Raw genomic sequence first — 15,477 nt, 5'->3', positions numbered from 1 at the left:
GTGGAGTTTCATTTTGATTTAACAGCATTTTAATTTAATGACTTAAAATATTTTCAAAGGAGTATCAAAGATTCTATAGCATAAGTGATTATAAATTTGAAGCACATATAATAACTTAAAAGAACTAGTTAGAAACATGCTCTTTTTGAATTAAAGACACATTTTGTAAGAAGTAATATAAAAATAATTCTTATAAGTGGAAGGAGGTAAACTTTTGCTTTCATAAACAAACATATTTTTAAAAAATCAGTAAGTGATGAAACTATGTTTCCAGCCCAGGTATTTCAACTATAGTTTTTGGATTTCTTTCACTATATCCTTTCCCTTTAGACCATAGCCATTCAGAAAAATGACTAATTTTGGAGCGATGGTAATATATTTTTCATGAGAGAAAAATGAATAAAACATACTTAGAAGGATGACATACTTTATCACATTTGATATATGATGAATACCATACTTGTTGATGAGGAAAATTAGCTTTCTCATAATGAAGTGAAGGATGCAATTCTGTCTCTTGCAAATTTCTCCTGTATGAACATACTACTTATTTGAATAGTATAATGCATACACAATGTTCCTTGTTCTATTTTGTATGAAATGGGGATAGAAACACAGATGGAGAACTACCAGGTGAACCTTAATATTCCTAAGTGTAGGTTTGCAGTTTCATCATACTTAAGAAAACTAATTAGTTGGAAAGTTTAAATAATTAGGATTTAATTTTATATAGCTTATACTTTACTAGGTGTATATTTAAAATAATAGCTGAGAATGGTGGTGCATGCCTGTAATCTCAGTGTCTTAGGAGGCTGAGATAGGAGGATTGCAAGTTCAAAGCCAGCCTCAGCAATGGTGAGGCACTAAGCAACTCAGTGAGACCCTGTCTATAAATAAAATACAAAATAGGGGAGTGGTCAGGTGCCTCTGAGTTCAATCCCTAGTACCAAAAAACAAAACAAAACAAAACAAACAAACAAAAAACCCAAAAAACCAGTTCTAGTATACACTCTAAATTTAATACTCAACTAAATGCAACAAATAATTCTATGCATTTGTGACAAATTCAAATTTATCAACTAAAAGTTAAGCCATGTACACTATAGTTCAATGTTAAATACATTTTATGGAGCTCCCTTTGAAAAATGGCAATTCCATAAACAGAAGTACATGGTTAATTTGTATTAATCACAAAATAATAAGACTATTTCATTTCTTGAGCTGTTGTCCCTCATTGGACATATCATCAATGAATAAACATCTATCCTTATTAAGAAAACTCAGGAGACTATTGATAATGAGAATACAAGTTATTTTTAAATGTCATATATGCCTCTAAAGAATATATAATTATGAGGAAATATTTGCTGAATTTTAAGATCAAATATACTCAAGGTGAAACCCATTTGTTCAAACATGGCTGCATGTGAACATGCTTGTGGGATGGATGACTTCCAAGACCCACTCACCCTGAGAGTCTGATTCTGTGACTCTGGTGTACAGGACTGTGAGTCATTAGTTCTGGGAGGCTCCTATTAATATAGCAGGTTTCTACTCTACCCCCTCAATTTTATATTGCTTTCTTCCTCATATTTGTACTATTATCATCTGAATGTTCTTTCTTCTCTCATTTTAATTCAAGATCTCTGTTATCTTCTTGGATAACAGGCAAATAAAATGTAAAAAGATGGCTATGAAAAAAAGTATTCTGTTGCCAATTTTGTATGGAACAGTTGGTTAAATAAGACTGAAGAGGTTTCTTCTCTGTAGGAATTTTGAGAGACTTTAATATGTTAATGTACACTGAAATCTCAAGAGCCAGATAGAGTGTGCAGTTCTGTTGAAATTTTGAAAGGTGGTTTAAGGACATCCTTCCTCCCGCAATGCCTTTCACTTACCTCCTTCCTTAACTTTCACAAGCAGTTCACCCTGTGACTTTAGCTAACTCCACCAGATCATTTGAAGCATATTTAAAGTAAGTTCTGTCCATAATTTTTGGCAAAGTACCTTCATCAATCTTTAATAATTTCAGCTAATAAACTTTTTGATCACAAGTTTTAAAATTTGCATGTGTAATTATATTCAATGGATGAAAATGTGATCAATTAAATATATGACATATGATCCTGAAGTTATTCTACTTCCTTTTATTTCAGTAGTATAGTTTCTTTGCATTTGAATTTATTTGGACTTCTTAATGCTATTCTTCAAAAAGTCAGGTAGTAGAGAATCAGATTGCTATGTGGTAAATTCATAGAGGAAGCAGATAAATCAGCATAAATTTTTAAAAGTAAACCATTCACATTTAAAAACAATGATTAACCCTAATATTATTTTAAAGAACAAACAAAAAGTCATGACTATGGGAAGAAAAGTCAGGAAAAAATGACTCTCCCTAATAAATCAGGTTGATCTATGTAGTATAGGTATGTATTATTTACATAGCAAACTCCATGATAGGTATTTTGCCTGTGTTTTCTATATGTCATCAAAATTTAAAGGCTATTATCTGTATTATCTATATTGACTAATGATATTATTAAAATTGCCAAAAGAAATTTCCTTTCTAAAAAAAAAAATCTGGTTAGATCAGATCAGTTGTATTTCTCAAAAAAACAAAACAAAACAAAACAAAACAAACAAACAAACAAAAAAACCCCCAAAAAACCCAAAGTAATGAAAACTTAATCCCTAAATTAAGTGCATATCATGGTTCTTCGCAAAGGAGATGTTTAGTAAATAAGTTTAGTAAATAATTTTTCATTTTCAGCCTTTGGCACTATCCATTTGCTTGTTTGCCTTGACCATCTCCCCATTGCTCTGCACTTGATGCTCAGTCACACATGCTTGCCCTGGACAGGCAGTTTTCTGTTGCTCTGTGCTCGCACATCATCTGCCTTGAATGCCCATGTCCCTGGGGAATTCTAACTCATCTTTCAACAATTTTATTTTATGTTTTTTTACACTTATCCACATTTGTGTTCATCTCTTTTCTATCTGGAGTTTCTTCATGGGATGGATTAAACTTATACACAAGACTTGGAAACTTGAAGGTATTGGTAAATGTGTGTAAAAAAAAATGACCAAATGAATGAGTGTTGCATTCATGTATAAGACAGGAAAATTATAAGGTGGTGTGGGCAGACACAAGAAAATTTGTTTCTCTTGTGTTGCCTGCAATATATTTATATTATTATATCATTGAATTATAAGCACAACATTATAAAAATGAAACATCAGTTTGTGTTCTGTGCTTTTAAAGGGGAGGATGTATGGCAAGTATAGAGGTAATTTAGGCTTAGATTTTCAGAAAAATACAATTGTTTGATATAAGGACTCTCAAAAAAACCTTAAAAAACAGAAAATAAATTTCTCATGTTCATCTTAGTCTTTCTTCCATTTTTCTATTTTTTTTGTAAAAGCAATACTAGTTTGATTTCCTTTCATAATCTTAAACTTGGAACCCATTGTGTGCAAGCTTGGAGAAAACCTATATCAGTAGAAAAGTAGTTTTCAGTTATGTGGTTTAAGGAGAGAATTAAAAATGAATTTGTTTCATTACCTTTATGACTGAATCAAAGTGATTAAAATGCATCATTTCATTTACTGGTGGCTATTATGCTTTGTTGCAAAACTGAATAAGTACTCTATGATTTATAAAAGTTTAGTTATATTTATGATGCTTGCAAGACTCAGGACAGTGTCCTCAAAGGCACTGTTGAATGTTTTGCTTCCTTTTTGTTAACCTCATCATCTTTTTAACATTTAGAAAGTGGGTGTAAAATTCTACTGAAATGAATTATGAATTTATCTTCTCTTTTCTATGTAATAAGGAGTATTATATGCTTTTTTCATAAATCATAGTTAAATACTTGGGTGCAGCTGCTTCTGATTTAAGGCTAGAGAAAATAATTCATTTTAAACCTCTAAATTATCAAACAGATTTTGCTTTATCTTTTTAAAAGGACTGAACTTTTGAATCTTCATATCAAAACAATAGTGGAAATTATTTTAAAAGTGTTCTTGTAACTAAAAAAATTTAGTTGAACCTGACCTAATTCTAGAATTTCCAATTCTTCCAAGACAAAAAAATTTGCATTCCAACAACCATACTTTTCTTCTTCCTTGAAAAAAATTATATTCTTTACTTTTATCATTTAAAAAACTTTATAAGAAAATAAGGTATAGCTACAACCATTGCAACAGTTGCTAAGAGGCAATCACATACCCGCTTTTAACCCCTCTATTTCCATTTGTACTAGTCTGACTGAGATCTGCAAAGGTGTTTCTGTTTTCTATGAGATCAACTCAGTGATTCTAATGGGACCTGCCCATTCAAAACAATTCAGACAAAAAGTAAGATTGAAGAAGTAAAATTCACCTTCTTCGAATAATTTTACATCTTTTGAACTTCTTGTTTTGTTGCAGATTGTGACTGAGCAAAGCTTGATATGCAAAAGGAATTTTATAATGAAGCAAAAGCAGCCAGCTCTGCCAATGCTGCAGTGTGGGAAAATGCTGATATGATTTCTTTGCTGTAGTAATTTCTTTGGGTGCCTGATTTGTTCCTGCTGCATCTCATTCATTGTTACTTTAATATATGGAAATGAAACTCTTGTGGGTTTTTTAGCCTACACAACAAATTCTAGAATACATATGCTTTCCATCATTTTTGTGGGGTGAGAGTCTGAATAAGAAAGTTTTCCAGGTAATTGAGAGCTCACCTTCAGGAGCTCCAATATGACTGGGTACTCTTGCCTTAAACACACAGAAGCAATATCTCCTGCCCATGTTTTCAAGAGAGGCACATTCAGATTTTCAATTATTTGACAATTTCTTTTAGCCTTTACCAAGTCACTGGCAAAATATTGGTAAATGAGAGACTCTGTCCTGGAGAATATATTTCATCAGAAAAGACAAACTGATGCAATATAAGGGACCTACTCTTTTCCTCCCTCTAATCTTTATAACTTCCTCCTCAATAATGTCCCATTTCAATTTCTACCTTTGCTCTTTACTCAGTTTTTATCATATTGAATATTGTCCATCTTTTGAACTCTCCTTTGCATTTGTGTGTGTGTGTGTGTGTGTGTGTGTGTGTGTGTTGTGTCTTGGACTGTCCTGGCCCCTTTTCTGAACCTGGGAAAACATAATGCATTTTTAACTGAAAGACCTGTTTTCTCTGTGAAACATTTCTGATTGCAGAGGACTTTACTTGTCATCCCATCTCCTGAGTTCTTGATACATTTCATAATATTTCTGTTCCTGAAGTCATCAGATGGTCTGTAATGATTCATTCATTTTTTTTTGCTTGAATGCAAGCATTCCTTTCAGGGGCCGGGTCTTGTGTATTTTTGTATGACCCCACAGACCTTGCCTGGAACAACATTTGGCCTATGAGGTGTGGAGCAGAGTTGTTCTGCCCACTACTGCCTCATCCCTGTATAAATGACTTGAGTGACCAAAGCCATGATCTCTAATTATTAGACAGCTCCTGAGTGACTCCTCCTCTTCATAACTGTGGCTAGCTTTCCTTTCCTCTTTGTGCTTCTTTTTGTCTCAAGTTTGGTTTGAGTTTTGTTTTTTTTTTTTAATTGATTTTGGTATGAAAAAAACTGATTTCATCGCCATTAACCAGTAACTAAAATGCCTCAATCACCTATGGGATATGGGAACTTTAAACCTCTGTCTTAAAAAATAAACAATGTCTTTTTTGGGCAGTGGGAGTGGAACACATAGTTTCAGATTTGGTATAATTCCTAATGTTTGAGTATTGTAAAAATTTGTAAATGCAGACTCTGGATGTACAGCCATTATTTTTCAGTCAGGGTTGTCATGCATTTGACAATTTGCCCTAGATTCTGCCAGGGACCTGAGATCTCACTTAGGTGGTGCTAGACACAGTAGATAACTTTGGGCTTAGAATAAGATAATTGGAGCCAAGCCCACATTTCACCCTTATGCAAAAATGGCCACATTTATGTTTGGGAAGAATTTTCTTTTGATTGATCTTCCCCTGAGGTAGGATTATTGGTTTTCTTTGGTTATGCTATAAGCTTCTCAAAGGTCAGTCATAGCTTTTAGGAATTTTTTATTAATTTGTAAACAGAATGGGGAGGTCACTGGGTTTGCCAATTATTTGAGGTTCACATTGTATCTCTTAGGACACCGACTTTCCCTCTCAGACAGTGAAAGTGGCAATACTGCTGAAAGGGTGCCAATTAAATCTGAGGTATGTCATAAAGAGGCAGTTTGAGATACCCATGAGCCAAATGTAGAGTCCTTTTTTCTCTGTACTTTTGTTAAATATCCATTTCATACTATAAGGCCAGTCTTTACTGTCTTTTCCTGACACATACTTAGAATCCTTATCCATCCCTGGTATGTCTTGGGGTTGATATAGTTCCTGTTCCCTATCTAAGGCCTTTTATGTAATCATCTACTCATGAAAACTGGCATTTGTAGCAAGATCCCTGAGGCAGTGTGAAATTCTTGTTCACTTTCTATGAATTATATTTCTAAAAGACAGAATACATTTTAATAGGATTCGGTAAACAGCTTTGGTTTAAACTTTAGTTATGTAGATAGGAGTTATAACCAGAACATAAAAATTATCTGTTTTGTTTGTAATTTAGCAGAATATAGTACCTGCATTTATGTATATGTGAGGAGTGGATACCCAAGAAATATCTGTAGAATTAATAACTATACAGAAAAGGCCACCTGCCTGAGGTTTTCCATCATACGTCTTTTCAAAACATATCCCATGTATAAAGTTATATATTTCTTCATGATCAAACACAATACCAGAAAGGCTTCATTGGAAATGGCATTATTGATTTTTAGAGCAAGCAGGGTTTTTCAAGATCTCAGATAAAATTTTCTTACTTAAAGTGAAAAGTAGAAAAAAAGACAATTAAGTGACTCTATGTGCTTTAAAAAAAATAAGCAATTGAAAATTACTTATCCATTTCTCAAAGAGTGAAACACCTCTGCTTTGAAAACATCTTAATTCAGTTTATCTGTTCCAGAATATCAGAGTTGGAGGTTTAGTAACACAAGAAAACCAAACATCTCACTGCAGGACACTAGGGTGTTTTCACAGTGGAGTGAAATGTATGAGCAATCACTAGCCTAAGTGATATTTTGCTGAAATGTATTTTGATGCCAAAAAGATAATTAAGGTCAAGTTCATTGTTGTTGCTACTGGGTTAAACATGTGCATTGAAGTCTGATACTTTAATGTTTAATTGATAAGGTATAAGATAGAAACCCTTAGGAACTCTGCAAGTATGGAATTGAGGATTTAAAAGTAATAGACATGTGTGAAAATAATATGTAGGAGGCTCTCATTATAATCTGTTTATTTTGATGTAAAAGCAGTTTGTTCAATTTCAGTTAAATTAACTCATTGTTCCCTGTTTTCAATTCTGTGAATATTTCAACTGAACCAATATGAATGCATTAAAATAGATTGGAAGTCTTAATCTAGAGATTAGATATCCTTTATATATATTGTCATGTATTGGTGAAATATGTATATATATATTTTCAAAGACTTCCATCATTTACCTACTTTCTTAAATGAATAGAACTCTAAAAATGACATTTATTTATAAAGTTACCATAAGTGCTTTATTTGTTGCTCAATTTATTATGTGTCCCACCTCAGAGATTATGGGATTTAACAAGTTTAAGCTATTGCAAGCTATTCTAAAACCACTGATGCAAAATAACTTAAGAAAATTAGGTGAGATGACTAAAGCTATTACCCCAAATGATACTTGTACTTTTTTTTCCCCTTTTGGTACCAGGGATTGAACCCAGGGGCATACATTCCCAGTCCCTTTTTTTTTTTTTAATCTTTTATTTTGAGACAGGGTCTTGCTAAGTTGCTTAGGGCCCACTAATTGATGAGGCCGGCTTCAAACTCATCTCCTCCTCCTACCTTAGCCTCCCAAATTGCTGGGACTACAGGCAGTATGCCATTGTGCTGGATATACTTTTAGTTCAGTTCATAGTATTAATTTAAGCACAACTAGAGCCTCTTATCAATAACTAATCATAATTTCATCCAACATTTGAAAAATATTGTAAGTTTTTTTTAACGTTTATTCTTTTCCTGAAGTGGATCAACTAACTGTCTATTGAATTTAGATAGCCAAAAGTACAATTTGTTTGACTGCATTTGATACAAAAAAAGTCACAGTAAATCTAACTTTGTAGTTTCATTATATTTCTATTATCTTAAGTGGCCCAATGGGTGTTATTTACATAAGTTCTTTCTTCTCATGTCATTTAGGATACATAATAAAAATATCTTAAACTACAGTTTTCAAATATTTATTCCTGTCAAATATGAAAATATAACAACTTTAAAGATCTTAATTGACTTTAAGATTCTAGAATTGGATAGGTCCTCAGAACTAGAGCAGGCTCAAAGATTTCTGTGGTTGCAAAGTTGTCAGACAACATTTATGGTAAGAAAGCAGAAGTGACATAAATGACAGCGTAATTGGTTACAGTTCAGTGTTTAGCTTAATTTTGAAAAAGCTGGTTGCCTGTGACTGTGCAGCTCAGGTGCTGTGATGAACTAAGCCTCGCTACCTGCGGTAGGTAAGGTTGTACATCACACCAACGCTTAAGGATTCCTGGGAAGAAACCTCAGGGCTAAACTTAGTTTAATACTCTGATGTTCACTTTTTGAAATGTTTGAATGAGTATATGGTTAACTGCAATTTTCAATAGCAGCACATTTATAAGAACTAATTTGTTCATGGCATAAAAATAAGTTGAAATACTTTTTTTCCATTAATATATCGGTGTCCATTGATGTATGTTGAAAGAATAGCATGTGGGCTATTTCTGTTATGTTTTTGCAAATTGATACAAATTAAAATATCAGGGAAGTGATTATTGTCAGCATGCCATAATAATGTAAAGTGTGCTTGTCCTTCTAGTAGTTTAAAAATATATCCTCTTATCTTCATTTGGATTAATTTGATCATCTGAGAGAGGGCTACTTTTTCAAAGGCATTTTTCTGACTAAGTTTATTTAGCACTTCACCTTTTATTTTTGAAATTTTATTAAATCAATTTTTATTGCTATAATAATTGTACATCTTTATGGGGTAAAGTGATGTTTTGATACATGTACATTGTGTACTGATCACCTCAGGATATTTAGTTTATCCATCATATCAAACACTTATTTATTTATTAATTAATTTATTTTTTGGTACAGGGATTGAACCCAGGAGTACTGAACCACTGAGACACATCCCTAGCCCTTTTTTGTATTTTTTAAAAATTTTGAGATAGGGTCTTAGGCCTGTAAGTTGCCGAGGTTGGCTTTGAACTTGCAATTCTCCTGCCTCAGTTTCCTGAGCCCTGGCATTACAGGGATGTGCCTTGGTGCCTGGCTTCATACATTTTTTTTTTCTTTGTGTTCAGGACATTCAAAATTCTCTTCGGTTATTTTAAAATATACAATACAACATTGTTAATTGTCATCACCCATCTGTGTAATAGGACACCAGAACCTATTCTTCCTGTCTGGTTGTGAGTCAGGTTACTTGACTAATCTCTTCCCATCTCCCCATCTTGCTTCCCTCTCCAGTTTCTGGTAACCCCTATTTGAAAAATGCTTTGGTTGATTCTCTTAAAACTAGTTTCTGTTGTTATCTTAATTTATGAAAGAGAATTTTTAAATACAGATGTATTGTTGAAACTCAGGGTAATGTACACATTTCTCACAAAATATGAATTAGCTCTTCTGTTTGAATAGGTCAAGAGTAAAACCAAGAAACATTAAAAGTAATTTTCCTAAAGCTATAAGGAATTAAAGCACATATAATAAAAAAAAAAAGTTCAGAATTTTTTTTAAAAACAAGTTTTTTGAGGGGGGCGGAGGGAGACTTTGTGGGACAATTAAGAGTACATTACTTTCTCACAAGAGTTTGTTACAATTTATGAACTGTGTACCTGAAAGGCAGTTAAAGGGACAAGCGTCTATTATCATTCTCATTATTTCCTTATGGACATGATAGAAACAAAAGCTTTTAGAATTCATCAAAAAGAATAGGCAAGGTAGACACTCAGATTTTTCATTTCTTTGAAATGAAAAAAAAAAAAAAAAAAGTCCAGTTCTCTTAGCAGGAGCTCCTTTAAGGCTTATTCAGAGTTTATCCAAAGCACCCGAGTGTGCCGATTTTCTTCTTAAAAACCAGCTAAGCCTCTGAAACGGGTCAGTGTGCTTTGGGCACTCAATTGCCTCCTCCAGACTGCATCTTTTAAGCACAGGTGCTAAGTGGAGGGTCTTTCTGAGCCTTACTCACCCTCTGACAGGAACTTGGCAATGCAGGCAGTTCTTAGAATTGGTTGCTCTGTGGGAGTCATCATGAGTTATTTACAAAGCTTCAGTTGTTCAGGTCAAACAACTCAAACTCTCAATACAGGATCGGAGTGGGAGGGAAAGAGAAGGGGAGTTGGAGCTTAAGTGACTGCATTGCTTAAGAAAGTAGGGGAGAAAGTTTTTTTCTTGGAACCTAATACTACTTAAAAATGTTCACATGTGTTGAATAGCTGCAACCTTAATAATTTTTTTTGCATTCCCTCAGGAATAAACCTGAGGGATATATAGGTTTATAACTAATATTTCCTAGAACAACAAATATACAGTGGTATACTTTTCTTCAGTGAAGTGTTTCTGTATTTAGTTGGTGCTTTTTCTTCTATAAAGGGATAACAGGAGGCAAAAACACTGTCAAACCCACTTACAATATATTCAGGCTTCAAGCCTTAGAATGGTAACATATTTTTTACCATTAACTTTTTAAATTTTTTTTTTTTTTTTTTTTTTTTTTTTTTTTTTACCAATTATTAACACATAGTTAAGGAATAAAACATCTAGTTCAGTGCTTTTAGGTATTAAGGAGTCTCTGAAACAATTTTGGTTTTGATTTTTTTATAATTGAGTACTAAAATGATTTTTACAAATCAGTCTCCCAATTGGTGGTAAGTTTACTATTGCAAATCACATAATGATGCAGTAAAACTATACATAACAAATTCATCAACCCCAAATCATGTTGTCTAGCCATTGTAGATAAATATGAGCATGCATTTATAAAACCACTAGAGGGCATACAGTCACTGCAATTTTGGCTGAAGATTGCATCAAAGCTTTATCATATGTAGGGTTAGGGGGGAAGCAAAAGTTATCCATTATTGGACTATATTTTCCAATCACTTAATGCAATGACAAAGCTCAGTTTTATCTTTTCCTGTTTCTTTCAAATCAAATAAAAAAATACTTATTGAAAATTTTATTAAAGGTTTCTTCCTTTACAAAGGTGAGTTGAAAATCATCTTTACCATAGTAGGAAATGTATTTACTTACAACAGCTAGTAGAAAAATTTACCACACACAGTATCTCATTTAATTTTCTTTTATTTCACTGCTTTACTAATTTTTGTGGCTGGTTCTCATGCAGCTGATTCTCTAAAGAATACAAAAGGCCCACATTTAAAAATTTTCTAATATTTTGATAGCTCTAATCTTCAAAATTATTATTTCTTAAAACAGAAAGCCAAGAAAGAGCTCATGATGATTCACCAAGGGTTCTTCTATTGTTAAGAGTTAAAACCTGAGTGAGAAATAGTGATCGTAGGTTCATTCAGACCTAAGAACCAAAATGGCCTTTGATGATCAAGGACTATGATTTGGTCCTAAGGAAAAATCATAGAAAACTAAGTGGTTGGGAGAAGATATTAATGGAGACAAATCAGGTAAAAGTTGACATTTATAAGAATAATAAGATAATAGGACTTACCTGTTCTAATATGTTTTGAAGCCTCTCTATCTCACAGTCTATCACAAATTTCTTCTCTTGTCTTCTGTCAAGTTCTTCTAGAAGTTGTCTATAGCTGACATCATTAAAATTTTCCACACATATAGCGCTGACGTGCCAACCATTTTGTCCTGCTTTTTCCATAATAGCTTGAAGTATTGAGTATCCTATTGGAGAAAAAAAAAGTTACTGCTTATATTCTTTTTAATGACATATGCAGGCAGTGAGTCTCCATCCATATTTTTATGTTTCAAAATATACACTGATTTGATTACTTAGAAACTTAAAAATCTGAATGGCTGTTTCAGGATCACTTGTTCCTTACTTTCTTTACTCATGGCAAAAAAATCTCTTAAGCTATTGATTGAATGAAGTAGCAATACTGTATCTTGTGTAATCTCACAAAATTGCTCTATTGGAGAATATTCCATTGGTCTAGACACATTTTCGATGAAATAAACTAAAAACCAAGTCTACCACCACTTGTAGTCAATATCAATTTCATAAACCCTTTTTGTGATTTTGCTCACTAGACAGAATTCATTTTGAAGAAATATTTTGACTTCCCATTTGAGCAAAGTAGTAATAGCTCTGGTTCTACAATGTAAGAGAAGATGTAAAAGAAACGGTACAATGGTATTCATAGAGGAGCAATTACCAGTGGAGCCTCAGTTGATGATATGGACAGATCTCTACTACAAAGGTATTATGTTTTAAGCTTGTCCTCTCTTCACAGGAGAGTGATGTGGATTGGGTGTGAGTTGAATAATCACTTGGTAAGTGACTGAGTACTCATAATCCAACAGAAGAGACAGACATTCGAACAAACATATACAACTTAGTTTTTAAAAGTGCAGTGATAGAGTACTCAAGATAAAGTGTTAACCCAAGGAAAGACTGGGTTAAGTCTGCCTGCATGGGAGAAAGAAAATTGTACCCCATTTGTGTACAATGAATCAAAATGCAGTGTGTAAAAAAAAAAAAGAAAAAGAAAAAGTAAAGTAAAAGAAAAATACCACAAAGGAGAAATCACCTGCATTAGTTTTGGAGGCTGAAAAGAAGTGCTGGAGATGGGGGTATTTCTTAGGTAAAGACAGGAGGGGATGGTTTCTACCTTGTTCTTGGTCCAGATCTACCTGCACTGGGAAGGGATATCACCTGGTCCAAGCACCTTTTAAGGGAGGAGCTGTAAATTTATAATTACAGCCCTAGAGTTACATCTTCATACCAACAGTGTCTTGTTATCCTCCTGCTTTCTCCAGCTCTCATTTTTGAATTGTAGTATGAGGAAAGAGAAAAGATCCTTCAAATCTATAAATACCCTTAAACACGGATTGGTTAGGATCATGGCCTGTTAGTCATTTTTTCACTTTACAACTTAGCATAAATAAAACATTCTAATCCTCTTTAAGAAAATTCAACACTTATTTGAACTCACGCTGTAGCAGCTGCCTATAGTTTCTCCCTCCCTGGATTCTGGAGTTAGGATAGGGAGCTGGGTAGATTAAAAGTGAAGATTTAAAACGAATAAGCAGTATTTGCAGGATAGGAGCATGCTTTTTTGTCTTTCTGATTGTATGTGAGTCAGATTCAGGGACTTTGATTTTGAGTTATGTTTTCCATATGTCAAAGCTTCAAACATTATGATGCTCAGGTAATATCAACAGATGGAACTGATGATGAGATCATATTTGAAATATAAATTACCTGATATCCTGCCAAATGAAATACTGTGGCAGTCAGGATTCATTTTTATCTAAATGAAAAAAAATTCCCAAAGAGGATGAAAGGGGGCATATTAATTACTATATAATTATTCTGGTATATCTGTGGCTTCGTTTAGTCTTTCCTTTTGTAATGCAGGCCAGTAATTACCTTTTTTTTTTTTTTTTTATTGTGAACAAATGGGATACATGTTCTTTCTCTGTTTGTACATAGAGTAAAGGCATACCATTTGTGTAATCATACGTTTACATAGGATGATGTTGGTTGATTCATTCTGTTATTTTTTTCCCCTTCCCCCCACCCCTCCCATCCCTCTTTTCCCTCTATACAGTCCTTCCTTCCCCCATTCTTGCCCCCCTCCCTAACCCTCACTCTAACCCTAAAACTAACCCCTCTCACGCCCCATTATGTATCATCATCCACTTATCAGCGAGATCATTCTTCCTTTGGTTTTTTGAGATTGGCTTATCTCACTTAGCATGATATTCTCCAATTTCGTCCATTTGCTTGCAAATGCCATAATTTTATCATTCTTTATGGCTGAGTAATATTCCATTGTATATATATGCCACAGTTTCTTTATCCATTCATCAACTGAAGGGCATCTAGGTTGGTTCCACAATCTGGCTATGGTGAATTGAGCAGCAATGAACATTGATGTGGCTGTATCTCTGTAGTATGCTGATTTTAAGTCCTTTGGGTATAGGCCAAGGAGTGGGATAGCTGGGTCAAATGGTAGTTCCATTCCAAGTTTTTTAAGGAATCTCCATACTGCCTTCCAGAGTGGTTGCACTAATTTGCAACCCCACCAGCAATGTATGAGTGTACCTTTTTCCCCACATCCTCGCCAACACCTGTTGTTGCTTGTGTTCTTGATAATCGCCATTCTGATTGGGGTGAGATGGAATCTTAGGGTGGTTTTGATTTGCATTTCTTTTATTACTAGAGATGTTGAACATTTTTCCATATGTTTGTTGATTGTTTGTAGGTCTTCTTCTGTGAAGTGTCTGTTCATTTCCTTAGACCATTTGTCGATTGGATTATTTGTAGTCTTGGTGTTGAGTTTTTTGAGTTCTTTATAGATTCTGGAGATTAGTGCTCTATCTGAAGTATGATTGGCAAAGATTTTCTCCCACTCTGTAGGCTCTTTCTTCACATTACTGATAGTTTCCTTTGCTGAGAGAAAGCTTTTTAGTTTGAATCTATCCCAGTTGTTGATTCTTGCTTTTATTTCTTGTGCTATGGGAGTCCTGTTGAGAAAGTCTGGTCCTAAGCCGACATGTTGAAGATCTGGACCTACTTTTTCTTCTATAAGATGCAGGGTCTCTGGTCTGATTCCGAGGTCCTTAATCCATTTTGAGTTTAGTTTTGTACACGGTGAGAGATATGGGTTTATTTTCATTTTGTTGCATATGGATTTCCAATTTTCCCAGCACCATTTATTGAAGAGGCTATCTTTTCTCCATTGCATATTTTTGGCCCCTTTGTCTAGTATGAGGAAATTATATTTGTTTGGGTTTGTGTCCGTGTCCTCTATTCTGTACCATTGATCTACCTGTCTATTTTGGTACCAATACCATGCCGTTTTTGTTACTATTGCTTTGTAGTACAGTTGAAGTTCAGGTATTGCAATACCCCCTGCTTCATTTTTCCTGCAAAGGATTGCTTTAGCAATTCTGGGTTTCTTATTCTTCCAGATGAATTTCATAATTGCTTGCTCTATTTCTGCAAGGTACATCATTGGGATTTTAATTGGAATTGCATTGAATCTGTATAGCACTTTAGGTAGTATGGCCATTTTGACAATATTAATTCTGCCTATCCAGGAACATGGGAGATCTTTCCATTTTCTAAGGTTTTCTTGAATTTCTTTCTTTAGTGTTCTGTAGTTCTCATTGTA

The 15,477-nt window shown here is 33.9% G+C and overlaps 1 protein-coding gene across 7 annotated transcripts in view; it reads right to left on the bottom strand.

Moving 5' to 3' along the window:
• The window catches only part of Gria4 (glutamate ionotropic receptor AMPA type subunit 4), a 348,446-nt gene that overhangs the window by 89,189 nt on the left and 243,780 nt on the right, over positions 1-15,477 (bottom strand). For all 7 annotated transcript variants that reach the window (XM_047515811.1, XM_047515810.1, XM_047515815.1 and 4 more), the window contains exon 5: positions 11,835-12,019. In XM_047515811.1, the coding sequence (XP_047371767.1) occupies positions 11,835-12,019 (185 nt within the window). The remainder of the gene's footprint in view (positions 1-11,834; positions 12,020-15,477) is intronic.

The sequence above is a fragment of the Sciurus carolinensis genome, chromosome 11 (genome assembly GCF_902686445.1).
Source record: "Sciurus carolinensis chromosome 11, mSciCar1.2, whole genome shotgun sequence".
NCBI classification, from domain to species: domain Eukaryota; kingdom Metazoa; phylum Chordata; class Mammalia; order Rodentia; family Sciuridae; genus Sciurus; species Sciurus carolinensis.
Note: the sequence above shows the minus strand (reverse complement) of the source record. Positions and strands in the feature narration are given on the sequence as shown.